General features: G+C 35.7%; 2 protein-coding genes across 8 annotated transcripts in view; one reads left to right on the forward strand and one right to left on the reverse strand.

The window, feature by feature from the left end:
* LOC149575848 (uncharacterized) overlaps positions 1-14,286 on the forward strand; it is a 273,561-nt gene that overhangs the window by 144,502 nt on the left and 114,773 nt on the right. The window contains exon 1 of one of the 7 annotated variants that reach the window (XM_089815785.1): positions 6,103-6,890. The exons of 5 other annotated variants lie outside the window; for them this stretch is intronic. The gene's annotated coding sequence lies outside the window, so the exon portion shown is untranslated. Of the gene's footprint in view, positions 1-6,102; positions 6,891-14,286 lie in introns of those variants that run through there. One more of the 7 variants, XM_089815779.1, reaches the window with a different exon arrangement.
* LOC149575850 (uncharacterized) lies at positions 6,776-13,817 on the reverse strand. Its single transcript, XM_089814671.1, has 5 exons — positions 12,387-13,817; positions 11,886-12,286; positions 11,546-11,781; positions 8,355-8,553; positions 6,776-6,925 (listed from the first exon to the last, which is right to left on the reverse strand). The coding sequence occupies exons 1-5, from the start codon at positions 12,514-12,516 to the stop codon at positions 6,776-6,778; spliced, it is 1,116 nt and encodes a 371-aa protein (XP_089670797.1). The 5' UTR covers positions 12,517-13,817.

Here is a 14,286-nt window from a genome sequence, read left to right on the forward strand (position 1 = left end):
ATCATAAGTATCAAACTTTAGCCAATAAAATTTTAACTGAAAGTAAGTTGCATGCATGTAAATAAACATGTAACAAAACTCATGCATCAATAACTCATAACACTGGAATTTTGGTAACCCAGAAACCCTCCAGGAATAAGAAGGTAAAACTGGGGTGGGGATGATACCCACAAAAATTACTGCAGCACTAATGTTTAACCACTTCTGATGGTTTGCCCTGTTAAAGGCTTTACATTGTGTCAATAGTGACCTGGTTAGAGGCTTTCAAACACTTAACATGAAGTGTTACCCTATTAAAGGATTTCATCACCTAGTTAAAGGATTCAACAAAATAGCTGTTAAGCTAACCTATCACCATAGGATTTTCATTCTAATACAATTGCTAGAAAGTATTAGGTACAATGAACCTGACTGATTACAATCCTTGATTGCTGATTGCAGGCACTTGTTCTGCTTTCTCTGATCTGGATCCTTTTTTGATCTGATAGTCCTCGCTTTTGAAAATAAAATTCCTTACGAATCCTTGTATATCTTTTCACATTGCTTGTTCCTTACATATATATTTTTACAATGAAATTTCGTCTTCCTTATAAAGACATTTGAAGATTTAGGGTTTGATTTGGATCTACGATCCATATTCAATCTTCATTTTTCGCTCAATAATTATCTTTTGCTGATTGGTTGCATGCCCTTAGCATTTTTCTTATTGGCTGCATGCAAATTTCATAGGAGAAATAAAAGATTCGATCTTATCATTAAATCCCTCAAAATTTACCTTCTGTCGGTTGCAAAAACTGTTTGCATCATAGTTTGTGCAATTACAAACTCTTATATTGATATACTGAGTTACTCCGCTCCTGAAGTATTTTTGATACTCGGCACATGTTGTTTCCTGGATAGCTCGACATTTGAACAAAATTGTATCCCTCGGCACATGTTGTACTCGGCACCTGTTGCACTCGGCACTTGTTATCACTCAACACCTGTTGTACTCGACACATGTTGCACTCGGCACTTGTTATCACTCGGCACCTATTGCACTCGGCACTTGTTATCATTCGGCACTTTATCTTGATCTTGGTTAAGTGTATTGACACTCAGTTGTCAAATTTATTCTTTAAGCTAACAAAGTCAACATCAGATTAATTATCCATTGTAAATTTTTCCTCTTAATCTCTATCATCCATTTTTCTTTAGAAAAAGGCTCTCTCCTCACTCTCTCATATCCATCTCATGTTCATGTTATTTTTATGCTTCAGGTTTTACTCTAGAGCACTTGGAGCACTAACTACTCCATTGAGACTCTTTCATTACACTCTTGCAATGTCGAAGCACTCTTGCACTCATTTAGCTTGGTTTGCAACTTAATTCTTGCATCATAACACAGAACTTGACTTTCCTTGTACTTAGATTAGCTTTTCTTTCTTGTACTTGCATAACACCTAGATTAGTTTGCATTATCATCTTAGATTACTTTGCATCACATTTGCATTCGCTTGACTCTTGAATACTAGTATTATATATTTTGCCTTTGAATCTTCCATTATATGGCATACCTTGCAAGACTCACTACTAGGTTCATTTGAGAGCTAATTGATCACATCTCTTTTATTCTTGCATGCCATAGATAGGAAGCTATAAGTCACCTCTCAAGTCACTGCTTACATGAGATTCTTTGAGAATAAGGGTTTATCAATCTAGGATGGTGCCATATCCCTCATAATGAATCTGCCTAGGATGGTGTCATCTGCAAACACTACCTATGTGGCATTACCATCCTTTGGAGACTGGTTGAAGTACAATTGCAACAAATTTTCTATGTCAAAATTGATACAAAAAAGATTAAGTACATATAGTAACTATGGAACTTATCAACACTACTTGCCATCTATCCAGTACATGGAATACAAAGGATCCTATAGATGTCATGCACTTATCTTGAGGTTTTGAGTTATCTGATAAGATTATGATGTTGTGTTGCAATAGGTTTTTAAAAACCACTTCAAGAGGTTCTCCCTAAGCTGAAAATTCAAGTTTAGGTCTCGAAATCCATGGTCCATCTTTGGATATGTTTCCAATATCTTTTGAGTTTGATGCACTCATCTCAACAACCTTGCTAGTGTGTAAGTTTCTCGTCAAGTTGAAAGTAGTTTTAGTTGCCTTAGAATTTACAATCTCCACAACTTCGTCGTCTACAACATCACAATTTTTGTTCCAGTTTTGTTCTTGTATTTGTTAGAGCTAGATCCTTATTTAGTTTCTTTATAGAGTTCCCGCTCTCCCTTCTTGATCACGAAGTCTTCTATTTGTACAACATTTTGATCATGTCATCAAATGAAGTTTGTCCTTGCAATTGTATTTTATAACCTAGTTCAGGTACAAGGTTGTCCAAGAAGATGTCTAGTCTCTCTTCCTCAGGCATCTTTCATGTATACTTAGAACGTAGTTGCCTCCATCACTAAAGGAAGTTCAAGAAATATTCTTCAGTTATCTACTTAATGTTACAAAGATTCTTCATGGTAGTTGGATGTTGAATGTTGTAGGCATATTGTTGTACAAACCAGTTTGCAATTTTGTCAAAAGTTTTAATTCCAAAAGGTAGTTTTGAAAATTGTTCCATAGCTTATCCACCTAAGCTTCATGAAAAGAAGTAGATAAGATAAGATTGATCATGCATGAATTCCATAAATAGTTCACCAAGCTCTCTCATATGATATTGGGGGTTAGATGTACCCAAGTACTTGTCAATTTAGGCATCTTCACCCCTTTAGGAAAAGGAGGCATGTACATGTCTTTGTTAAAAGGAAATGATTAAATGACATTTAATGAGAATTTTGTAGTATGTTTATCTTTCTCTTTCTTCATTAGTTCCATTTGTGTTTGCATAGTTTGTGTTTTTTTAGTTAGAAGAGACATGGGTTTTTTTTCTTCCTCAGTGACAAGTGTCTCAAATCCATAGTGTTTGAATAGTTTAGATCCTTCAAGAGCGAGTTCAAGGAAGTAATTCTCCTACTCTTGTTTCATCAATAGTTCTATTATTTTAAGGAATTTTTTTGCCATTCAAATTTTTTTCAATTTTTTCAAGGGGTGGTTCTTCATCATTTGATACATCAAGGATATTGTTGGTTTTTTTTTTTTTTTTTGATCCTTGTTGTTCCTTTTCCATTTATCATTTTCAATGTTATGTTAAAAAATCCTTGCAGAAGGTTATCTACTTGGTATCTCAATGTTAGGTCTAGCTGGTGTATATGTTATGCTCCTGGCGATATACTCAGGTTTAGGAGATGAATTGTCAAATATCTTTTCAATTTTTTTTTCTTGGAACAAAGGGTTGACCTTTTTGGTAAATATTCATTTCACATAAGGGCATTTTGGTGGTGATGGAGATCTATCCAAATCACCAAAGAATTTTAGGACTTGAGAAAGAATCTTACCTCTCTTAGATCATTCAACAGTAAGTTTCTAGTACTCCTAGTTTTAGCAGGCATCAAAGTTTGTAATAGCAACAATATAGTAGGCTTAAACCAAGATTACATTTCAAATTTTGTCTCAATTTGTAGGTAGATGCCAATGGGTAAAGTACACCAAGGAATGAACCCTCAAAGAATAAGTGGCTAAATAGCCGAGATAATGACCCTCGCAGTAATGGGTGTGACAACACAATATAGAATAGTAGATGTAAGTATATGAGAATAGTTTGGATGCAAATCAAGATGTTTGACCCATTTTCAAATAAAGATTTCAATTCCAGATGTGGTTGTCGAAGACATAGGATAGACTAGATAATTTCTAGAAAAAAGACTAGATCAGATATGAGACCCAATTGGTGAAAAATAGCTCACTATTTTGACAATTTTTGTATACATTATGTGAGGAAATACTTTCTTTCCTAGGTGAATTTTTTTCTAATTTCATGAAAGTAAATGCAAGGCCTAGGTGAGTAAAGACTTTACTAGGCTAGAGTGTCTAACAGTTGGACAACTTTGACCATAATTTTGGTAGTGTTTGATCAATTTCTCATGTGACAAAAAGGTAATTACTAGGAAAAAAAAGGTAGTCACCTTGTGAGTAAAAGAATGCACTAGACCCAAAGTTTTTGACTTGCACAAAATTTTCCCACATTCTAGATGAGTAAAGACAAAGATTTATTAATTTTTGATAGCTTGAGATATTTCATAGAAAAATTTGAATAGCTAATGACACTATGATGACTCTTAGAGATACTTGAACTAGTTTTGACAACAAATCTCCCTTGACTTGATAGTTTTGACAACATCGTGCAGGTGAATTCTGACAGTGTAATGACACAATAATGAATCTTAGATATGTTGAAACTAGGTTTGACAACTGACCTTCCTAGACAAGACAATTTTGACAATGACGTAATAGTGAATCTCAGATATGACATGACTAGGTTTACCAGTAGTCAACAAGCAATTCCACAAGAGACAAATGAATCTCATAGAATTAAAATCATGGGAAGGCTAACTCATGGACTAATATGTGACATGTGTCTGTTCAAGAATGGTTTGATTAGTATAGATCAATGAAGGCAGTTCAAGTACATAGCTACCTAAGGACAAATTGGTAGAGAAGGCAAAACCATTGTCTCACATCTTATGTGTCTACATTAACCTCACATAGTCATCTCACCCCCTAGAGGGCACCCATATTTTTGGTGTTTCCAATGACTCAATAATATATATTCAAAGGTTGCTCTGTATTTGGGGCTAGTGTCATATGCCACCGTCAAACGTCAATGTATATACCTTTATGAGGATCTAAAGGAGATATTCTTCCCCCTCCAAGCACAAAGATTATGCCCCCTTTCAGAGGTGAGCCTATTAGCTTCTATCTTAGAGTTCTTAATTATAATTACTTCACATGGCCCCACAAAGCAAGATTAAGGACTTTTCACACCCCTCATAAGAACTCAAATATAAGGCGGTCTCATAAACAAGATTTAGAGTTCTAGCCCTTGTACAAATACTAGTGTATTATGTCATATTTTTATGAGTACAAGGATAACAATGGTCTTGCAATTGAGATTACAACCCAAGGGCCCCATACATTCACTAGAGTAAAACATGATAAAATAATTATGCCACTTGGGACTTTATTCCCAAATGATTGTTGATTATAGTGGGCAAGATTAGTCAGGTTCTCTTGTTCCCACTTGGGTTGTTCGTGCAATGCTTGTTTAATCAGTCACAAGCCCTCTAAAAGAGACTCACAAGACTTAGAAAATTTTTTAGGTCAGGATTTATGATTGGACCAAGAAGGACAAGTTCATACTCTCCTATCCTTAGAATCCTCTCAAACACGCCAAACAAATTTGGTAATTCATGAATTAAACCCCCTTATGAGCACTCCCAATTCAATTTTTGAGGTTTCTGATTAAACTAAGAAGGCAAAGCGTAATCCCCTAACTTCTAAATTGGACGAAGTTACAAGGGATTATGATTCCTAGAAATGAAATGTAGTAAGAAGACATAATGTTTTCTTGAATGTTTCAGAGGCAACTTGCAAAACAATTCATCAATACTCTTTGTTTTATGAGTGTCTTCAATAATATGTCCTGCAAAAATGCGTTAAGTTGTTTCAAAATCGAATCACCACAATGAACACTCCAGGATCAACCTTAGTAATAATCAAATTATAAATTAAGAAATCCTAAAATTTGCTCATTGTTTATGAAATGACATAAAAATTGATGTTAAAACTTGCGTGAAAGTTCATAGCTACTAGACAAGTAAGTATTGCCTTCTATGAGACAAGATATAGTGCTAGGCAAAAATTTGTGTAAGTTGAGGTTTTATGCAAGCCACGATGTTGTGTCATGCAAGTCTTCCCAAGTACTTAATTCTCAACTAAGCCTAGATCCAATGTCACATGATATTTCAACAAATTCTTACAAAAAAGTAATAAAAGATATGAAAATATACAAAAATGAAGCTAAAAATATGATTTTCAACCCATATGTGTAGAAATTGTACCTATAGTTATAAACACAACACCTCAAAAAGTCATTATTAGTAAAATCAAATATCTAAACAATGCAAAACCAAATATACAAAAAAAAAAACCATGATAAAGCGACCTATTGGCTTCCGGTCAATGGGAGAATAACATGGCAAACTAAAACGTTTTAGCTGGCTGTTTAGGTACACGTGTAAAAGAGCGACGATGAGGGTTTCCGAGTCGGTTAGGGTTTTTGTATCCGTACAAGTAGCCCCCCTCGGCATGTACGGACGACGAAATGAAAAGGAAAATTCCGGCTTCGAAATTTCCCGGTAACGGCAAAATGAAACCGACGAACCGCAAAATATTCCCTATTTGATTTGTTAGCGTAAGTTCTCGGCATAAACACCTAGCCTAACGACGAACTGAATATATATTTTTAATTCAAATCAATATTACCGTTAAGCTGTCTTCGGATTTTGAAAATAAAGATTGAGCTTCGACTCGACTCCTACGACGATTTTGGGGCGGTCTCGGCAAAGATAAACAAATTCCATCGTGTGCATTTATTAGAAGGCTGCCAAATCTTTAAATCTGATACAATTTTACGCTGTTCGTAACACCTTCTGTAGAAAGCACGGACAGAATCGGTTAAATCTAAAGCTCTTGCAGACACCTTTCAGATTCTGGCCGCTCGTGGATGAGATATGCATAATTACCCTTATCGTTGGGCCAGAAGATCATCGCTATTTCAGTAATTCGTTGCACAGGGTCCCACATAGCTCTGTATCACTTGGACAAATCTGCCGAGTTGCTAGGTTTTTTGAGGTTTACATAGAGTTGCTTGAATAGGCCTTCGACAATCTATCAATTTGAAAAAGACCTCATGCCTGTCCGCATCAGCCAAAGCCACCATCGTCTGTGACCCGGTAAGTAAACTGTCTGAAACGTTATGTTTTTTCGCCTGGAAAAAAATGACCAGTTCGCTCTGGCTATAGCATTGTTTGTTAACAAATTTCAGACTCAACATTTGTATTATGTACTGTATGTTATTTTCTGACTTCTATTTTTCCTCTGTTGAAATTTAGTTTGGTATGCTGAGAAACATAGTGATACCATTATTGGAAAAATAGACCAGCAGTAAAAAAGAAGAGAAGAAAGAACTTTCAGCTTATTTTTATTGAATAATAGATGCCAATTTATCCAATAGCTTGACTCAATAACATTCTTAAATGACTGCTAATGAGATTGACAACAAACTACTTCATGATTGACAATACACACATAAATTTGAGATTAATTGAAACTTATGGACACCTAACTCAACACATCTATAATAAGAACTTGATTCAAACTAAAACTCTTTGACTCAATCCTAAACTAAACTTGTGTTGCTAGCAACTCAACAAGACTTGCCACATATGCAACAATTATTATTGACTACTGTTGGAACATTAACTCCAACACCCCCATTTAATGTGACAACTAAGGGAAATATTATCTAGAAATTATACTTCGAAAATATGGCATAGAGGAGTAAGACTTTCTCATAGTTATGCAGCTATCATCCAGCTTCGAAACACCATTGGATACACCATCTCCACATAAAATGTCTCATAAACAATGCCAAGCTTCCAGACTTTCAGATCTCCCTGAACCATTGGGCACACCATCTCCACATGGAATGCCTCATGACCTTGTTAAGGTATAGCTTCTCCGATCCTATAGCACCTCAAGCTATTCAAGAGCATACATCTAGCCTCTACCACATTCTTTCCTATTTTCAGAGCATAGACTCCTTCAAAATAAAACAAATTCTTCAATAAAAAACATAATCATCTGGTGGTTCTTCTCCTGGCCTCATTTTCACAATTTCTTCTCTAATAGACAAAACTTAATATGATGATAGCTTTGATACCATATTGGAAAAATAGAACAGCAGTAAAAAAGAAGAGAAGAAAGAACTTTCAGCTTGTTTTTATTGAATAATAGATACCAATTTATCCAATAGCTTGACTCAACAACATTCCTAAATGATTGCTAATTAGATTGACAACAAACTACTTCATGATTGACAACACACACATGAACTTGACACTAACTGAAACTTATGGACACCTAACTCAACACATCTACAATAAGAACTTGATTCAAACTAAAACTCTTTGATTCAATCCTAAACTACACTTGTGTAGCTAGCAACTCAACAAGGCTTGCCACATATGCAACAATTATTATTGACTCCCATTGGAACATTAACTCCAACAACCATAACCATATCTCAGTGTTCCCCAATTTGTATTGTTTAACCAACTGAAACATAAATTACTTTTTAACATTTGAAGCTGAATTTGCTACATCTTCAGCTACACGGGTTGTGTCCTTGATTGTACTCTCTTCTTCCAAAATTCCATCTTGGCCTTCTCCTTAAATTCCTTCATATTTGCCCTCGCCTTTCTTCCCTCTTTTTCTTCCACCAATTCCTTCACTGCTCTTTGCAATTCTTTTCTTTTCACAAATCCCTTCTTGTCCATCTTCAAATCAATGGCCACCTGAATCTGCTTCACCAAAAGGACCTTGTTCATCCTCTGTCTGCAAACAGGGGCCAAGTGATCATAGGCACTCCATGACAGACGCTATCCACCTTAAAATTCCACCCGCAATGAGAAATGAAGCCTCAGATAGAGGGATGAGAATGAACAGGTACCTAAGGAGCCCAATTAAGAGCCAACTATTCTTGGTCCCTGGTTCAGCAATCAAAACCTTTTGGTAGAAGCTGAGAAATGTCATATTCTACAGAAGAAGAATCCCTAGATTTGTACCTACCGTAGGAAATGTTGGCTGCTAGCTTAGAATCCAGTTGCTAGATATGTAATTTGTACCCTGGAGAAAACACTCGCACTTCCAAAGAAGACAAACAGAATAGAGGAGGTAGGCTGCTGATTCAACCATTTAAGGCAGGTGAACTGGAGAACTATAAGATTTAGCAAACAAAGCCTGCAATGTGTTTGTCCAAATGACTATGTGATTGAAACTTAGGCTTGATTCGAGCACAATATCTTACAAGTTGTGATACAATTCAATTGGTTGTGTTTGTACAGTTGTCAAAATAAAGTTCAAGCTCACATAGAAACCCACATCTATTTATTTGAAAAAATGTTTCCTTTCGAGTAACTAAATTTTGAATTTCATTGTCATAAGTTTAATTATGCCCAAAATGGTCATAAATCAATTGAACAATTTCTTAAGAAATGTTAGGAATCAATCTTTTTATTGTTTGTTTTAAAGAAGCTTTATTTCTATTGCTAGCAAAGTCTGCGTATTGATCTTTGTTCAGCTTCAAACCTTTATATTCTTCTTTTTATCTCCTATTTATAACTGCACCATTATTTCCTCCATGCCCTTCAACTTTTTCAATAGTGATGTCTAAGACTTAAGGCTGCATTTAACTTAGATCATCTCATTTATTCTGCTAGCTAATCTTCTTGCATGCACTCTCTCGCATCTTCTTTAGTCTGTTTATTTTGTGGCACAAAATCCTTACAGTTCTCCAGCACACATTTCCAGATTGAAAGTCTAACCATGTAAACGGAGAATTTGATATGTCTTGAATGGGAGTGGGCAGATCTATGGCAGGGATAGAGGGAGAGACAGAGCCTCCACTTCAAAATTGGCATCTTTAAACGAGATCTCAATGCCAAAAAAGCCAATGACCTCTGTCTGCGTTGCCACAGCTTGGAAACAAAATTTTGCTACTTTTTTTAGAGAATTTCAGACAACCAAAAAAATTTATCCCATATATTTGGCCGCAATGATGCACAAGATTTCAGGATAGTTTTTTAAATTTATTTTAAATATAAACATCAACTTAAAATATATAAAAAATATAAATATTGAATATTTATTAAACAAATATTTAAAAGTTATATTAAAAAACATTATATGATATCTATAGTAATTTAAAATTTAAATTAATATATTGTATTATAATATAATGCAATACTCTAAAATCATATGTATATATTAGTATTGTATTTTTAATTAATTTTATATTACATAAAATCAATATTATACTTATTAAAATTAGTTTATAAGAAATTCAATTTATTGCCATAAATAGGGAGAGGTCAGACATTACAAGCACTAAAGTTAATGTGAAGATTCCTATATTTATCATTATATATTTAAGTGCAATTAGAAGTTAATTAGTTAAATGTAATATTTAAAAGAGCAAACAGTTGTTTAAAGCAAAGTAACAAGAATCGGAATTGGCAAGGCCGAATCGAATCGTGAATCGGCAATGAATCGACGATGAATCGGCAAATTTGAAAAAACCCTTTAAATTTAAAGATTTTAACAATTTAAAACTTATTTCATGCACCCTTTATTGAATATAACTTAAACACACTATAACATCATCAAATAGAAGTTAAAACTTAACATACATAAACATGGAACATAAAATCCATCACATATGTAACTATGTTATCTAAAATGTAAATTGTAGGCTAGCTGAAGTAAATAGAAATCAAATGATTATAATGATTTAAATCATAGAATGTATGTAAGATGATCCATAAGACATCAAATCATAAATGTATGTAAGAATCTAAGATGAAGATCCATGAAAGTTTGAAACATATGTTTATCAATGATTCAGTATCAATATCTATAAACAAAATATAAAAACAAGGCTCCAGCTCAAGCCTCAGACTCATAGTCATCATCATCATCCTCAACATCATCCTGAAGCTCGACTGCAGCCTCAGCCTCTGAGTATCCAGTCTGCCTAGTAGCAAGGCGTCTAATGTAGGTCCTAGAGGACTGCCGAGCCATATCTCCCGCATGTAAGATGGGCTCATAAACGTTGCTAGGGCCTGTGCCTGTGCGTGCACGTGTGCGTCTACCAATGCCTAAAGAACGTGCTCTAGCTGCCTCAGCCTCTATATCCACCTCGTCAACCCACACACGGTCTTCCTCAGTGAAGACTGGATCCACAACCTCTGTGAGCCACTCTGATTCTGGATCAATCTCCTCCAGAATGATCGGAGAGGAGTCAGTGCCCAAAATCTATCTGATCCTAAGACGGAGGTTGTAATGAACAAAGACAATATCATTCAACTTCTGCACTGTCAACCTGTTTCTCCTCTTCGAATGGATGTGCTCGAACATGGACCAATTGCGCTCACATCCAGAAGCACTCCTTGGCTGAGTTAGAATACGAATGGCAATTTTTTGAAGTTTTGGGGTTGTGGCCCCAAACATTTGCCACCATCTATTTGCAATAAGGGAAAAATTGAAAATAGAAACAATTAGTCTCATTTACAAATTACAAGTTAACTCTAAAATTACATAATCAATTTTAAGTTTAGAATCTAGATTCATGAACATTGAATATATTATTTAATTTTTACCTGGCTGTAGTGTTGTCTGAGCATTTATGGCCATCCTACCAAAGAAAAGTGGCCCCTCTTTATTGTTGAACTGGTCTAGCTCAACAATCGCAGCATCGCTATCTTTATCGCTATTCAACCTCTGAATCACTGTGTATAAGCCAGTGAGAACCTCCGCATCCGCCTTGAACTCAGGACGGAAACAATATGCCGGATTTAGAAAGTAAGCTACTGCATGGATGGGTCGATGGAGTTGATTCTGTAATCTCCTATCGATGATGTCCCAAATAGGGCCATACCTCTCCTGCACTCCTGCATATTGGGCTCTGATGGCCTCCTTGGCCCTATCCATGCCCTCATAAATGTAGCCCATAGAGGGCTTCTCCCCATCAGCAGTTCGTAGCAAAGTTACAAGGGGCTCAGTGACCTACATATAAAGTGAAACAAAAAACTTGAGTCAAAACTTAAATATAAAATAATATAACTTAAAGTAAAAGTAAAATACTAAATGTTAAATTGCAATAAATTTACCTGCAGGATTTCTCTAGCAGGTTTCCAAAAACCATCCTCATCAAATATGCAATCCGCCACATCTATCCCTGCAGTGGTCGTAGCATAGGAAGAGGAAATCCACTCCCGCCCAACAAACATGCTCCTCAATTCATCCTTTGATGTCAACAAGGACTGCAAGGTGATGAAATTTGAGGCAAACCTCGTGATACCTGGGTGAGCTAACTCCTTGCCTTCTGTGTACTTCCTCATTGTGCTAAGGACAAATGAATGATTATAAATGAATTTGCATATGTTTTTTGCCCTTTCCACACATGACTTGACAAACTCAAGTTTGCCAATTTCCTCCAACATGAGGTCAATGCAATGTGCCGCACAAGGGGACCAAAATATGGTGGGGTGCCTCTCCATCAAAAGTTTACCTACAACAATTTTAAGTCAATTAGAAATTCAAATTTCAAAATTCAAATAAATTTATTTTCAAAACTTGAAAAGTTAAAAGTTTACCTGCAGCAAAATAACTTGCTGCATTATCCGTCACCACCTGGATCACATTTTGTTCTCCCACCTCTGCTATGACTTCCTCAATAGCCTCACATAAGTATGTGGCATTTTTTACATGTGCGGAAGCATCGATGGATTTGATGAACATGGTATATCCTACAAGTAACAAAACAACGAATTAGAATATTAAAATTAAATGGATCATCAACAAATTAGCATTCAACAAATCAAAATTTACAATTATGTATGTAGGAAAGTAGAATGATCAATTACCTCCACAGGATACAAGAAAATTGAGGAGAGTTCTATTCCTCCTATCTGTCCAACCATCAGTCATGATGGTGCAACCCTTTGCAATCCACTCCTTTCGGTTCTCCTCGAGCTCAACCCTCATGTCCTCTACCATCTCATCCAAGAGGTATCCGCTCAACTCAGCCTCAGTTGGGGCTTTAAACCCCGGACCACAAATAGCAACCGCATCTATCATGTTCTGCCAATAAGGAGCCCTGTCACAAATAAAAATTTAGATGTCAAAGACTCAAATTATAAAACAAGTAGATATAATTAAAGTTTTACTTTTACTTTTAATTTTAACTTTAAAGAAAACAACGAAAAAAGAATCAATTACCTGGCTGCAATAAATGGAATTTTGCAAAAGTACCAAAATTTGCATTTCTCCTTTCTGGCAACATCATGAATCTCCTTGTTCAAACCCATGCCCTCAAGCGTGGGTTGGGAACCAGGAGTAGTGTGGGGCACAAAGTAACTATCCATTCTGTTTTTCCGCACTCTAGGCTGCAATAGGTTGGTGTGGGACTCTGTCTCAGTATGTGACCGACTAGCACTAGCACGAGTAGAAGAACTAGGAGAAAAATGAGGCCTAGAAGAACCCTCTCCAACACAACCTACAGATGCAGAAGTTGACGCAGATGCAGATGTGGATGCGGCTGTGGATGCGGATGCGGGAACATGGGAGCCAATACCCCTTAATCCTTCAAGTTGCATTTTCCTATTGGCTTTGTCTTTTTCAATTTTTTTTAATGTCATTAAGCAAGTGCGTTTTGCCTCAGGAGTTTGGTGAGTGCAAATTGTAACATCGTGTCCAGGTATAGCAGCAATGTGGTATTTCAATCTATAAATACCCCCAAAAGTTATTTTTTCTTTACAAAAAATACATTTTGTTTGATATTTGGTTCTTCCAGGAAACTCTTTGTTATATTTCCAACATTCATCTTTTCTACCCATTGCGAATTTGCGAAAAATGAAAGCAAAGGCTGCTGCAATAAAAATTTATATGTAAAATATCAAAGTTTGAAGTTAATAAAAGCTACAAAACAACAAACCCTAGTTTGCAACTTAGTAAAAATAAAGAACATTCAAGATCTAAACTAAAAATCTTGAAAACTATAAAAATTTAACAAAAAATGCATAATACACTAACATGCAAAAAAAAAAAGAGCACTTACCTCTTGCAAATGAATTGAGGAGTGTTGAAATTGGCTCCTTAATGCTTCCAATGCAATTGATGGCCTCCCCAAATGGATTGCTGATCTCTTTTGTGCTCTTTGTTCTTGCCAGTTAGAAACCTATGGCTTTTCTTTTCTCTTCTTCTCTCTCACTTTTCCTCTCTTCTACTCATGTTAAACAAATAGAAGGCCCTTTAGGGTTATAACAAAGAGAATAGGTCAAAAACAAAGTAAAAAAAACAAGCAATTTTTTTAAATTTTACAAGTCTATACTTTATTGGCCGCAGGCGATTCATGCCCATTTTTTCAGGCGATTCATGCAATTTTTTGGAGATTCAGGCGATTCACCTGATGAAATCGGCGATGGCGATTTCCGACTCCAAAAAAATCGCCATCGCTGAATCTAATCGTTGAATCGCCAATTCAGGCGATTTTTGGGCGATTCTCGTTAC

This window comes from Cupressus sempervirens, chromosome 1 (genome assembly GCF_028749045.1).
Source record: "Cupressus sempervirens isolate cs-2001-9-10 chromosome 1, ASM2874904v1, whole genome shotgun sequence".
NCBI lineage: Eukaryota > Viridiplantae > Streptophyta > Pinopsida > Cupressales > Cupressaceae > Cupressus > Cupressus sempervirens.